Below are 14,796 nucleotides of genomic sequence, written 5' to 3' on the forward strand. Positions count from 1 at the left end.
TGGTTAAAATCAGCTATTAGTTTTTTTGCATCCAATCAAGGTCCCACGGGGATCTTCTGTAAAATAAAACAAGACACCAACTTGCCCTTTTTGGGCTTTGTTAACATGGTTAAAAAAAAAAAAAAATGAGGGAACAATTCAGCAAGTGTTGATTTCATATTCCTTTTTTTTGGGGGGGGTGTCTTTAGCCTTCCAAGGATAATTTTTGAGGGATTCTGTTAAGGTTAGGGAAACCGGCCTCAGGTTAGCTGAGTCAATCGACACAGTCTGGCCAGGGAGATAAAAGGGTTTCCCTGGCTTATCAGCCATTGAATCGTGACTCACAGGGATAACTGGTAAGAGTGGTGAGGTCTTTGGAAAGAAGGTGTTAAATCGAGGATCTGGTTTCCCTTTGTTGTGAACTTTCCAATACATCCACCCTTCACCGCCCCCACCCCGCTCACTTGGGAGGGGCGAAGACATCATTTTTCCAATGGCTTGGATAGCCATTCAGGTTCCTCGGGAGAGGCCCCAGGACCTGGGGTTTTGCTTTCCTCCAGATCCCTGAGCTTTTGTTCTGGCCACCAATTAACTAATTTCTCTAACTTGACAGTGGCTAATCCATTCATTAGATCTCGTGGAACACCCTTTAGCCAGCCCAGTGTCCAGAGACAATGACGTTTATGATCAATATTTCGCCTACCAGCTTTTACTGGCAATGAGACCCTGCCAGTCCCACTGAGCTTTGGGCTGGGTGGCCTGGGGGCAAGGCTGACCGCTGCAAGTCTTATTCCCCTAGGCTCAAATTTACTGGAGGAAGAAACCACTGGCCCATATTTTCTCCCATAGTTAATTAACTCTTGGGCAACCTCCCCCCATGTCCATACTTTGAATCCTGACTGCAGATGGTTGGGGGTTACTGTTTCTTCCAACGCTGCCCGGACTCTCTCTCCCTGAGGCATTGCCTGTATTTTTCCTTGCAGTTGTATACCTATAGGTTTTAACGACTCTGGAAGCCCCCTAATTAGGGTGGTCATCCTTTCAGGATCGACAGGCATCATCATTGGTGACTCATGGTGTGGCTGCAGCTTTCTATCATACATCATTTGGAGACAAGCAGCTTTTTGAACACTTTCTACTAACTGATCAACTGTTCCAGTAATAGCAAGAGGATCTCCCCTTTCTAAAGGGTTGAGACCACCTGCCCAACAGGCAGCCCTCTGTGTTAAGGACCAGGGGGCACGATTGTTGCCAGTAGTTAAAAATACTCCTGGTCCCCAGTAACCTTCTGCTTCCTTTTCTGTTAGCAGAATCTGGTCTCCACCAGTGAGGCTAACCCTCCATACATACTCTGTTTCAGATTCGTTTGGAGAGCGGCTAAAATCTTTTTTCAATTTTGCTAGTTCAGTGGCTGAGAAGGGAATTTCCTTAACGTTCATCTGAGGATCTAGATCCTCACCGTTATCGAATGTATATTCAGTTTTTATCAAAGGGCGCAAGGGGGCTATTGGCATTTCTAATTTATCTAGCCTTTCCTTTATTCTTTGTAGTTCCTCCTGAGGAAAAGTTTTTTCTTGAGGCAGACTATGGGTGACAGTATTGTTGGCATGCTTAGAAGTTAACAGTTCCTTAAAAGCCATTTGCAACAAAGCCGAATTACGTTTCTCTCTTTCTAACTGTTCCTCAAGGTTCACTATTTGATTCTGCAAAGTTTTTACCAGTTCTTGTGTTACTTTAACTGATTCCTGTAGTGCTTGTATAGCTTGGGTTTCTGCCGAATGCTTTTCCTCTCGGAACTCCACGGCAGCTTTTAAAGCAGCCCCGAGTACGGCACAAATAAACGACTTTCCTTTTCCGGCTCGGGTACGAGCCTCATTTTGTAAAACACGAATACGGTCCGAAACACTCTGCAAGTTATACCAGTTCTGTCGTGCCCAATCCACACCTGATAAAGAGGGTCGAGCACCATGTTTTTCTAAGAGATCAAATAGTACATCTTCACTTTTCATGGTGGCAATGCTGTCACTCATTTTTCAATACGCTGAAAGATCTACACTTAGAGAGAGGGAGGTATACGTATTCAAAAGCTCAGGTAACTCCTTGCCTCCCCCCAGGGAGGCACACAACACCTACTAAAGAAATGCAAATGCTCCAATCACTCTTCCCTTTCTCTGAGGGAAGCACACAAAAGAGTTCAAATTTCACACTTAAGTTACAAGATACTTAAATCACAAAATGCAGAAAGGGTCTTCCCGAGGAGGCACACACGTAATCAAAATTAATTCATACGTCCTCGAGAGGTATACACATAAAAGGTAAAGTCTCAGAATATGGAGCGGTCTTCCTGGAGAAGGACTCACGTTTAAGTTTTCAAAAATATCGCTCCATGCAACTCCAGGAGGTACACACAAAGAAAGTTTCAGACTATATCTGGAAGGACAACACTCTCACGGTGGGGATCCTGTCCGTGACGCCATTAAATAAAATGTCTCGCTCCGATTTATAGGAGGCAGAGGAGGTTCTTTTAATATCTGTATCCCCGGCGTGAGATTAAGAAACAACGGTTCAAATGTTGGTCCGACCAGTTGTCATGGTTTTGGTTTTTGCTTATTTGACTTTCAGTATTCAACATCAAAACATCGTGTACTGGAAGTGTTAATATTCTAACTCCACGTACCTATCCCTATACATTGCGGAAGTCACGGGATCTGACCCTTCCGGGGGGGGCGGTCTCTTACTGCCTGGCAGTGGGTGCTGGAGGGTGCTTTCCTAGCCGTTCCAAGCTTTTTCAGGTTTGACTCGGTCTCGGGAACTCTCTCTCGTATCTTATTTCATTCATTAGTCTCAATTTCAATTAGATTGTATTATATTGTATTATTTTGTATTCCGATATCATAGTTAGTAAAATAAGTTTACCTCCATAGATTGTTGCCGCTGTTTCTTTCCTTTTCCCCCTTCCTTCCCATTTTGTGGGCCCAGGTGGGGGGTGGGGAGGGCAGGGGCATACTGCCCCCTGTCACGGGCATAAACTGATCCAGTTAATTCCGTGACAGATTTTGGTGGAGAATGCGGGCATAGCTGCCTTTTGTTTTTGGTTTTTGCTTTTTGGCTCTTAGAACGAATCTCGCTCTCTGCTCTTAGAGAGCTTCGTTAGGGAGCATTATCAGTAGCTCAGGTTTTGTGCTGGGAAACTTGACCTTGAAAGGCCAGGCGTACTGCCAGTATTCTGGGATATTTGTAAACTTTGAGCACTGCTTAGTCTGGGTAGTGCCTTTTTTTCCTTTCCCCCCCCCCCTCTTGTTAGTTTCAATTCATTAACCCTTTTTGAGCAGAAACCAGCGATGAACCCACTCTTTTTCGTGGGAGCGCTGAGTAGGGGATTAAAAGCTATGGTGTTTCTCGCGACCTACTGGCGAATCATCAATGTCATCATTACTTGTTGTGGACTTGTGTACATATATAACTACATATGGGCACTGACGGAGACGCCTGTATGGTACCTATCTTGGTACCTATATGCAATGTTTAATACGAATTTTGACACTTGCATCCCGGATGGAATGGCTAATTTCACAAGCAACTACATCCCAGATGGAATAGCTAATTTTACAAACCACACGATGTTCAAACCAGTTTCCAGGTTTTCCTTTTGGTTTATCAGACGCTTTTCCAATGCTGAGTTAACTCTCATGCTTGTGGTCGTAACAGTCCTGTTCATATCACTCTCCCTGAATGTATTCCAATACAGGAATAGTAAGCAGAAGGAGTCTCCTCCAGAACCAGAGAATGCTGACTGGCAGGGAATATGGAGAGGTTTAGGAAAAATCTTAGAAGCATGGGGACCCGCAATGTCATGGGATTTCACTCTTGAGCACCTGTGGGATCCCCAGAAACTTAGCCAGTATTTGGAACAGGGGCAGTGCGGCTCAGGTAAATCTAAGGAGGTACAACTTATTTGGGGTTTGGCTTGTGCTTACCGTGCCATATATAATACTGTTTTGGAGACAGAGAGTTTCCGAGCTGAGGTTCAAGCCAAAGGGAAAGTCAAATCTGATCAATTACAGGAGACACCAGTAACAATATCAGTTGCCCCTGTGGAGGGCAAGAAATGGAAACGAGTGTCCTCGCGTCTAGAACGGAAAAAAGAAGAAGAGGAGGAGGAGGAGGTGGAGGAAGATCCAGGTGAGGGGCCCTCCTCGAAACCACCAACATCAAGAAAGGCAAAAGGAAAAACTAAGAGACATGCAGAAGAGAGTGATGAAGAGGAAGTTTCTATTACTACTCGTCGGCCTCTGAAGATGACTGAAATCCAAGGCTCAAGAAAGGAATTTATACGGCGCCCAAATGAAGCTATCGTTTCCTGGTTAGTTCGCTGTTGGGACGATGGGGCCAGTAGCTTGTCTCTAGATGGTAACAAAGCTCGCCAATTAGGAGCCATTGCCAGAGATCCAGCTATTGACAGAGGAATTAGTCGATGTCTGGATGGGGCTGCCTCCCTCTGGGAACGAGTATTAACAGCCGTGAAGGAAAGGTACCCCTTCAAAAGTGGCTTGAAGCCTGCGACGAAAAGATGGGATACAGTTGAACAGGGTATCCAGTATTTGAGGGAAATAGCCGTGGTGGAAATGTTGTATGACCCGAACTGTGTTTTTAACGACCCACAAGGCCATGACCCTGAGAGAGTGAGAACAACGCGTGAAATGTGGCAGCAACTCACATCAACAGCACCAGCCAGATACGCCTCTGCACTATTGGCAGCCTCGGACAGATACCAGGACCAACAGAGAAGCCCCTTAGTTTATGAATTGATTCTTATGCTCCAAAGCTATGAACAACAGCTACCCCCAACTCGCGCCGCCATCGCCGCCATCTCACAAATGACGGAGCAACTGAATGAAATGCGAGAGCAAATGTCTTCACTGATGAATCGTGACAAACCTGTAGAAGTATCAGAAACGCTTGATGAAGATCAGAATAGTCAAAAGAGTCTACTGAAGGAGCTGATGAAACTAATACGGATCGAACTAACTAAAGACGATGAACCCTCCTTCTCAGGTGCAAAATCAAAAATCTCAGCTGTTAGAGGCAAACGCTCTCCAGCTCCAGGAAGGAATCCTACATCGCGACTTGCCTTGTGGCGTTACTTACGTGACCATGGAGAAGACATGAGGAAGTGGCACGACCAAGCTACTCATGTACTACGAGCACGGGTGAGAGAATTACAAGGCAGATCAACTGCCAGTGCAGTTGCTCCGGTTACCACAGGTAATGAATAGAGGGGCCCTGCCCTCAGTCAGGGGGGGGAAAGGGATAATAGAGTTTATTGGACTGTGTGGATCCGATGGCCTGGCACATCAGAACCACTGAAATATAAGGCATTGGTGGATACCGGTGCACAGTGCACTCTGATGCCCTCGACTTATGAAGGGACAGAATCAATCCATATTTCTGGAGTGACTGGGGGCTCTCAAGAATTGACTGTGTTGGAGGCCGAGATAAGCCTCACTGGTAGGAACTGGCAAAAGCACCCTATTGTGACTGGTCCAGGGGCTCCATGTATACTTGGTATTGATTACCTCAGAAGGGGGCATTTCAAGGATCCTAAGGGGTATCGATGGGCCTTTGGAATAGCTGCTATAGACACAAACAACATTAAGCAGCTGTCTGTTTTGCCTGGCCTGTCAGAAGATCCGTCTGTTGTGGGGTTGCTACAGGTAAAAGAGCAACAGGTACCAATTGCTACAAAAACGGTGCACAGACGGCAGTACCGCACCAACAGGGATTCCTTGCTCCCCATTCATAAGTTGATTCGTCAACTAGAGAGTCAGGGAGTGATCAGCAAAACTCACTCGCCTTTTAACAGCCCCATATGGCCAGTGCGTAAAGCCAGCGGAGAATGGAGGCTGACGGTGGACTATCGTGGCCTGAATGAGGTCACACCCCCACTGAGTGCTGCTGTGCCGGACATGTTAGAACTCCAGTATGAACTGGAATCAAAAGCAGCCAAATGGTATGCCACCATTGACATTGCTAATGCCTTTTTCTCCATTCCTTTGGCCAAAGAATGTAGGCCACAGTTCGCTTTCACCTGGAGGGGTGTTCAGTATACTTGGAACCGTTTGCCCCAGGGGTGGAAACACAGCCCAACCATTTGCCACGGGTTGATCCAAACTGCATTAGAACAGGGCAGTGCCCCTGAGCACTTGCAGTACATTGATGATATCGTTGTGTGGGGTGATACAGCAGAAGAAGTCTTCACAAAAGGAGAGCGAATAATCCAGATTCTTCTGCGTGCTGGTTTTGCTGTTAAGCGGAGCAAAGTGAAAGGACCTGCTCAGGAGATTCAGTTCCTAGGTATAAAGTGGCAAGATGGCCGTCGTCACATCCCGACAGATGTGATCAACAAAATCACCTCTATGTCTCCACCCACTAGTAAGAAAGAGACACAATCTTTTTTGGGTGTAGTGGGCTTTTGGAGAATGCATGTTCCAAACTATAGCTTCATTGTAAGCCCCCTTTATCATGTGACGCGAATGAAGAATGAGTTTACATGGGGCCCTGAGCAGCAGCAGGCTTTTGAACAGATTAAACAGGAGATAGCCCGTGCCGTGGCCTTAGGGCCAGTACGGACAGGGCAGGATATAAAGAACATCCTCTACACTGCTGCTGGAGAGAAAGGTCCCACTTGGAGTTTGTGGCAGAGAGCCTCAGGAGAGACCCGAGGCCGACCCCTGGGATTCTGGAGTCGGGCCTACAAGGGGTCGGAAGAGGGCTACACTCCAACTGAGAAGGAGATCTTAGCTGCGTATGAGGGGGTTCGGGCTGCTTCTGAAGTGGTCGGTACTGAAACACAGCTCCTTCTGGCACCTCGACTACCAGTGTTGAACTGGATGTTTAAAGGAAAGGTTCCCCCTACCCATCACGCAACTGATGCCACTTGGAGTAAGTGGATTGCGTTGATTACGCAGAGAGCGCGGATGGGGAACCTCAGCCGTCCAGGAATCCTAGAGGTCATCATGGACTGGCCTGAAGGTAAAAAGTTTGGAACACCAGCAGAAGAAGTATCACGAGCTAAAGAGGCCCCACCATACAACGAATTACCAGAAAATGAAAGAAAGTATGCCCTGTTCACTGATGGATCGTGTCGTATTGTGGGAAAGCATCGCAGATGGAAATCTGCTGTGTGGAGCCCCACACGACAAGTTGCAGAGGCCACTGAAGGGAAAGGAGAATCAAGCCAATTTGCAGAGGTAAAGGCTGTCCAACTGGCCTTGGATGTGGCTGAACGGGAGAGGTGGCCAATGCTTTATCTTTACACTGACTCGTGGATGGTGGCGAATGCCTTGTGGGGGTGGTTACAGCAGTGGGAGCAAAATAACTGGCAAAGAAGGGGTAAACCTATTTGGGCTGCTGAACTGTGGAAAGATATTGCTGCCCGAACAAAGAATATGGTCGTGAAGGTGCGCCATGTAGATGCTCATGTGCCCAAAAGACGGGCTACTGAAGAACAGCAAAATAACCACCAGGTGGACCGAGCTGTCAAAATTGAGGTGGCTCAGATAGACCTGGACTGGCAGAACAAGGGTGAATTATTTCTAGCTCGGTGGGCTCATGAGACCTCGGGCCATCAGGGGAGAGATGCAACATATAAGTGGGCTAGAGACCGAGGGGTGGACTTAACTGTGGATGCTATTGCACAGGTTATTCATGACTGTGAAACATGTGCTATAATCAAACAAGCCAAGAAGATGAAACCACTCTGGGAGGAAGGGCGATGGCAAAAGTATAAATATGGGGAGGCATGGCAGGTTGATTATATCACCTTGCCACGATCCCGCAGTGGTAAGTGTTATGTGCTTACCATGGTAGAGGCGACCACTGGGTGGCTTGAAACATATGCAGTACCCCATGCTACCGCCCGAAACACCATATTAGGTCTTGAGAAACAAGTCCTTTGGCGACATGGCACCCCAGAAAGAATTGAGTCAGATAATGGGACTCATTTCAAAAATTCTCTTGTAAATACTTGGGCCAAAGATCATGGCATTGAGTGGATTTACCATATTCCCTATCATGCACCAGCTTCTGGTAAAATCGAACGATACAATGGGTTGTTAAAAACAATGCTGAAAGCAATGGGTGGCGGAACATTTAAGCACTGGGAGAAGCATTTGGCAGAAGCCACCTGGTTAGTCAATACCAGAGGATCTATCAATCGTGATGGTCCTACCCAATCCAGCTCTCTACATACCGTAGAGGGAGATAAGGTCCCTGTTGTACACGTAAAGAGCATGTTGGGAAAAGCAGTTTGGGTTCTTCCAGCTTCTGGAAAGGGCAGACCTCTCCGCGGTACTGTTTTTGCCCAGGGACCTGGATCTACTTGGTGGGTAATGCAGGAAAATGGGGATGTTCAATGTGTACCACAAGGAAACTTGATGCTGGGGGAGTGCAGACAGTAATTCCATGTATATAGACGTGTGCGTGTGATGCATTTGTAATCATTTTGTTTGTTTGCATATGTGTGTATATATATATATATATTAAGCGTGATGTAGTGATGTAGAATAAGGGGTGGAATGTCATGGTTTTGGTTTTTGCTTATTTGACTTTCAGTATTCAACATCAAAACATCGTGTACTGGAAGTGTTAATATTCTAACTCCACGTACCTATCCCTATACATTGCGGAAGTCACGGGATCTGACCCTTCCGGGGGGGGCGGTCTCTTACTGCCTGGCAGTGGGTGCTGGAGGGTGCTTTCCTAGCCGTTCCAAGCTTTTTCAGGTTTGACTCGGTCTCGGGAACTCTCTCTCGTATCTTATTTCATTCATTAGTCTCAATTTCAATTAGATTGTATTATATTGTATTATTTTGTATTCCGATATCATAGTTAGTAAAATAAGTTTACCTCCATAGATTGTTGCCGCTGTTTCTTTCCTTTTCCCCCTTCCTTCCCATTTTGTGGGCCCAGGTGGGGGGTGGGGAGGGCAGGGGCATACTGCCCCCTGTCACGGGCATAAACTGATCCAGTTAATTCCGTGACACCAGTTTATTACAGGTGTTAATTAGGGAGATGGTGAAGGGGAGGACGGACGCTATTATGAATTAGGATAATGGGGAAGGGAAGGAGGGCGATAGAAAAGGTAAGAAAGAAGAAGCAAAGAGTCTTTATAGGAAGCAAGAGGGACATAGTCACCACCATGGATCCAGCGAGGTTAGTAGTTCAGTCATTGATCTTCAATAGCGGTGGGTCATCGGGCGTTGTTGTTCTGTTGACAACGACGATGGCCACGACCATGGTGATGATGGCTCCTTTTCAATGCTTTCAAAGTGGTCGAGTCAGCTGTCTTTGGAGTGGCAGCTCAAATCCAAAGTGGTTGAGTCAGCTCTCCTTGGAGTGGCAGCGTCTGGCTCTGGGATCTTAGCGGAAACTCCTTTGTTCCTATCTTCCTGGCCTTGCCAGCAGATAAGAGGGAGCAGGGAGGCGCCAACTTGTATCTTGCCTTCACAGGATACAATGGCATCATCCCCCAGTTTCCCATAGCAAGCTGGAGTTATTTAGTCACAGGCCAGATCTTCCGCCAGTAAACACTCCTAAGCACTATCTTCTGGAGGCAAACAGCTAGAATTGTCCACACAGCAACACCCATCACTCATCTCCTAGACAAGTCAGTCTTATCACAAGAAATATCTCAGAAAGCAAGCTTTGAGCCAAAAAACAAAGAAGGATTCTCACAGCACCCTAGGATGGAGCCCATCTGGTCCCATGGACATGTGACAGTTTAGATGGAGGAGGAGCTAACTGTCTCCAAAGACAGGAAAGACTTCCCATGTGGGAAAGACTTCCCATAAATACCATGGGAGAACCAATAATAATGTGGAAGAACAGTGCATGAGGAAGGGACCACAAAGAAGAAAAAGAGTATGATAGACTGCTTAGAAAGTAGATAGAAAAAGCATACAAAAGAGAATAGCACCTATATCTCAACTAGAAGTAGTGAAAATATTTCTCAGAGGAATGCACCATGACTGTAGCACTATATCTTTTTTGTACTGCCCAAAACAAAACAGAGAACCAAAAGAAAATATTTCTGCAAAGAAACCATAACTGCTATACTGACAGTGCTGTTTTCAAAACAAAATTACCTCATTGGGTGTGTCAAAAATCTGATTTTGAAAGGGAAACTTTGTAACAAGGCTGTGATTCAATAAAAATCTAGTAGACTTGAAGATCTACTTTTCTGTTACGATAGTCTTAAAAACAGCCTTAACTACTAAATACAGCGGTGGTTTCCAGGACTTCTTCATTGTTGAAAAGTCTGGGCTTGCTGACTCTTAGGTATCTATGAAAAAATGACTGTTATTAGAGACATTGTTCAAGCTTTAACATCTTTCATCAGGACTCCACGTGACAGAAGTTTCATTTTGGAAGAAACATTCTATTTCTGCTTCCTTTAGGCTCACAAACAGATTTGCTCAACAGAAACTCGTCCTGAATTCCTGAAGAATTCCCTATCTGGAGGTAAAATAAAAATATGATTCTGGCCTTGATATTCATTTCTTATAGGCAACAACTTTATGTACTAAGGTTGTAAAATGTGATCTGGTCATAACAGCTGAGGAGATCTTATAATTTGGAAAACAACTCCTTTCAAACTTTTAAATATTATTTTTTCTGAAAAAAAAAAAAAAAAAAGGCTTTGTGATAAACTACATCAAATTTGTTTTCTTGTAACATTTTAATTATTTTTCTTAATTTAGTAACTATTTACAAGATTTTTATGCAGAATAATAAAGTGACTGCATATCTTCAACCTAACACTTATATATTGACATGAGAAATCCACATATTTAGGAAACTTCAGTGTACTAGATGAATGTTAAAATGAAGATGCTTCAGTTTGGGCAAAAGCTAAGAGGAAAACTGTAGTTTGATGAAAAACTCTGCTAACATGCATTTTATTCATCTAGGTCCTCTGATGAATCTAATACCTAGTATATGAAAAACAACCAAGATGGGTTCATTTAGTAACTGATGATATTCAGAGGAACAAAAGATCTAACTAAAGCAAATGGTGATTTATATGGAATTGATTACCTGGTGTGAGGTAAAAATAAATCTGTATTTAACAGTTGTATGTCACATTTATTATTTACCCTTCCATTTTTACTAAATTAAAAAAAAAAAAAAAAAAATCCCTAAGAAAAAAAAAGAGTTTCAAAGACGTATAGATTGCTACACATTTCAAGTATTATAGACAGGAATAACTGCAAGGATTTTTGCAGTATCTGGGAACCTTCTTGATATTAACAAGGGACCACATTACAAATTTCTAATGAGAAGAAAAAAATATAAAAATGACATTTATTTCTGAAAGGAATTATTTCAGAAATTAGGATGTTTTAAAATTTACTTATTTCAGCTAGTCACAACTTAGCTGTACTTTAGAATCAAGACTAGTATTCAAATTTTGAGTTAAATTAACCTATAATCACACATAATTTAAGGCTGATAAACTCTTTGTTTGTTACCTGACATGAATTGTGTTCCACATTGTTTATCAATAAACTTGTGGAAGCTGAATATAATCAATATACCTGTCTAATTGTTACCATGCATCATTTTACATCCACAAAATGATTTTATTCATTAGTGTAACTGGATAAGATACTAGAATAAAAGTGTTAAAAACAGCAGAGCTTTTTACAGAGAAAGTGAAGTATGGGAAACCAGTGTATACTGTTTATATCTTTAAAACTGCTATCTTTTACTAGTCCCAAATAACACTGTCTCAATGCCTATTATAAAAGAAAAGTTATTAATCTTGAATATATCAGACATTCAGTTGTAATGGTAAAGAAAAAAAAAACAAAAACAAAAAACAAAAACAAAAAACGATACTACATTATAAGTTGTCATATCTGATGCAGAATAGAGGATAATGTCCTTAAAGGCATATCTTGTTAACCCTTCAGATAGATTTGCAGTTTGTTCTCTAGAACTGTTTGCTGAGTGTATACATGGCTTCAAGATCAGAAATTCATGAAGGATTTCATTGTTTCTTGGTCCATCTTGGGACTCATGCTCTTCAACATATGTAACAATGTCCAAAACATTGAGACTGAGTGTGCCTTCAGCAAGTTTGCAGGTGACATCAAGTTCGGTGCTGCAGCTAGCACAGAAGGAGGAAGGGATACTGTCACGGAGTTAATGCCTGTGACAGGGGGGCAGTAGGCCCCTGCTCTCCCCCCACCCCCCGCCCCGGCCCCACAAAATGGGAAGGAAGGAAGGAAGGAAAAAAAAACAGCGGCAATGATCTATGGAGGAAAACTTATTTTACTAACTATGATATCGGAATGCAAGATAACACAATATAATACAATCTGATTGAAATTGAGACTAATAAATCAAATAAGATAGGAGAGAGAGAGTTCCTGAGACCGAGTCAAATCTGAAAAGCTTGGAACGGCTAGGAAAGCACCCTCCAGCACCCACTGCCAGGCAATAAGAGACCGCCCCACCCGGAAGGGCAGATCCCATGACTTCTGTAATGTATAGGGATAGGGACCCGGAACTGGAGCATTTACACTTTAACTCCCAGTGCACTACATCATGTTATGATGTGGAATACTGAAAACCAAAAAATGTAAAACCGTCACAGATACCATCCACAGGGACCTGGACAGACTTGAAATTGGGCCCACATGAACCAAATGGAGTTCAACAGGGCCATGTGTAAGGTGTGGACATGGATCAGGGCAAGATGAGATACAAATACAGACTGTGAAAAGAACTTGTTAAGAGCATCCCTGCAAAGAAGGGCTTGTGGGTTCTACTGGATGAAAAGTTGAACATGAGTCTTCAGAGTGCACCCAGAAACTGAACAGTATCCTGTGTTGCATCAAAAGAGAGGTGGCCAGCAGTGATTGTTTCCCTCTACTTTGCTCTTGTAAGGCCACATCTGGAGTACTGAATCCAGAGCTGGGGCTCCCAACACAGTAAGAATGCAGAGCTGTTGAATTAGACCCAGAGAAGAGCCATGAAGATGATCAAAGGCTGGAGCACGTCTTTTATATAAAAAGGCTGAGGGAGCTGGGCTTATTCAGCTTAGAGAAGAGAAGAAGGCTCTGCAGAGAGCCAATAGCAATCTTGAAGGGAGCTTATAAGCAAGAGGGTAATCAACTTTTTTGCAGCCTAATTGGGATAGGACAAAAGAGGAATTGCTTTAAACTAAGAGGGGAGATCTAGGTTAGATGCTGGGAAAAAAATCTTCTTGTGGACAACTCATCCCTGAAGGCATTCAAGACTATGTTGGGTGTGGCTCTGGATAGCTTGAGCTAGTGGGTTCCAACTCCTTCCAATTTTAGTTATTCTATGATTCTATATCTTTCTTTCTTCTTTTCAGCAAAGTTTGCAAAAAAAAAAAAAAAAAATGCAGACAGCTGCTTATAGAAAAATTTGTAAAGCCATGTTCAGTCATAAAGCTAGCAAAAATAGTTGATAGCTTCCCCACAAGGTACTTTTTTTTTTTTTTTTTTTTTTCCCGCCTGAATTAAATTTATTACCTAATCTGTTAAGCTGCGTCCAGGGGCTTCTCTTTTAGTATTTTTGTATTATTCATGCATGAGCCTAAGCTGAATTTTAACTTTTATACACTGTATGAATAACACGAGTCTCAGCCAGCAAAGCTCAAGTGCAGTACACAGTATGAAGCAAGAGTCAGAGATGAAGGACAACAAAAATACTGATACAAGAAAAGCTATTATGGAATTTGCTTATTTGGTGTAAAACTGTATGAATACTTGTTTATAGTAATCATACATAAATATTTCCATTTGAATCACTAAAGCATAATTTGAAGGGAAGGATGTTATAAGAGCCAGAAATTTGCCTGAATTTGAGTTAGAAATTGGTGTCTGAAGTTAGACAATTAGTGAGATTGTCTCTTTATTCACACTATCTTCTTAAAAAATGTTTCTGCTTAGGCTTAAAATTTCTTTAAGCTTCTGATCATGTTTAGATGTAGCTGCTTTGATAGGATGAAGAAAAAGTAGCAAAACAAGGGTCCCTTTTAAAGAGCATAATATACGTAGCTAGAAAAACTATTAACTTCTCAGAGGACCTACAGCCAGGAGAATTCAGACAAAATTTAGTTTGTTATTAATGTCAAATTATCATTACTACTGTGTTAATGGTGGGCATATTCCTACTTCTTCAGAGAAATAAAATTAAGTTTTTTCTTTGTGGTTCACTGCAAAATATTCAAATCTGAAGTGTTTTCCTTATAAAATTTATAATATATATAAATATTTGTATAATATATGTGATATATTTTATTTATTTATTCCCCTGGGACACCTCTAAATTAGCATCTAACAGTAGAGAAGCATCATGAGTGAGGCGTCTGTGAAAAGGTAAATAAGTTATGAAATGAAGAAATGGTGTATTTAATAACCTCTGATGAATCTTCTTTTCATGAGTGAATTGAAGAAACTTGTCTCAGTCATACTTCTCCTTTTTCTCATAATAACATCTATAATTATTTTTCAGTAGCTTTGCAATTTTTCTGCAGGCTGAAATACAGACTAATTAGCTTGAACTACAGTTTAATTCAAAGGTATTAAAAAATGTTGAAACAATTTCTATGCAATATTATTCTGTTCTCAATTGTGTTTTATCAGTGAACTACTTTTTTAAAAAAAAACCAGCACAAGCAATTTTTTTTTCGGAGTTAGCAACTAGAAAATATACTTCTTGGTCAAACATAGTCAAAATTACTGATTTGAAATTATAATGTTTGTGATCTAAAACAGATGT

At 42.5% G+C, this 14,796-nt stretch overlaps 1 protein-coding gene across 1 annotated transcript; it reads right to left on the reverse strand.

The window, feature by feature from the left end:
- Positions 1 to 461: 461 nt before the first annotated feature.
- Positions 462 to 2,321, reverse strand: LOC149920145 (uncharacterized). Its single transcript, XM_090143982.1, has one exon. The coding sequence runs from the start codon at positions 2,007 to 2,009 to the stop codon at positions 462 to 464; it is 1,548 nt and encodes a 515-aa protein (XP_090000108.1). The 5' UTR covers positions 2,010 to 2,321.
- Positions 2,322 to 14,796: the final 12,475 nt, after the last annotated feature.

This window comes from Phasianus colchicus, chromosome 1 (assembly GCF_987193195.1).
Source record: "Phasianus colchicus chromosome 1, bPhaCol1.hap1.1, whole genome shotgun sequence".
NCBI classification, from domain to species: domain Eukaryota; kingdom Metazoa; phylum Chordata; class Aves; order Galliformes; family Phasianidae; genus Phasianus; species Phasianus colchicus.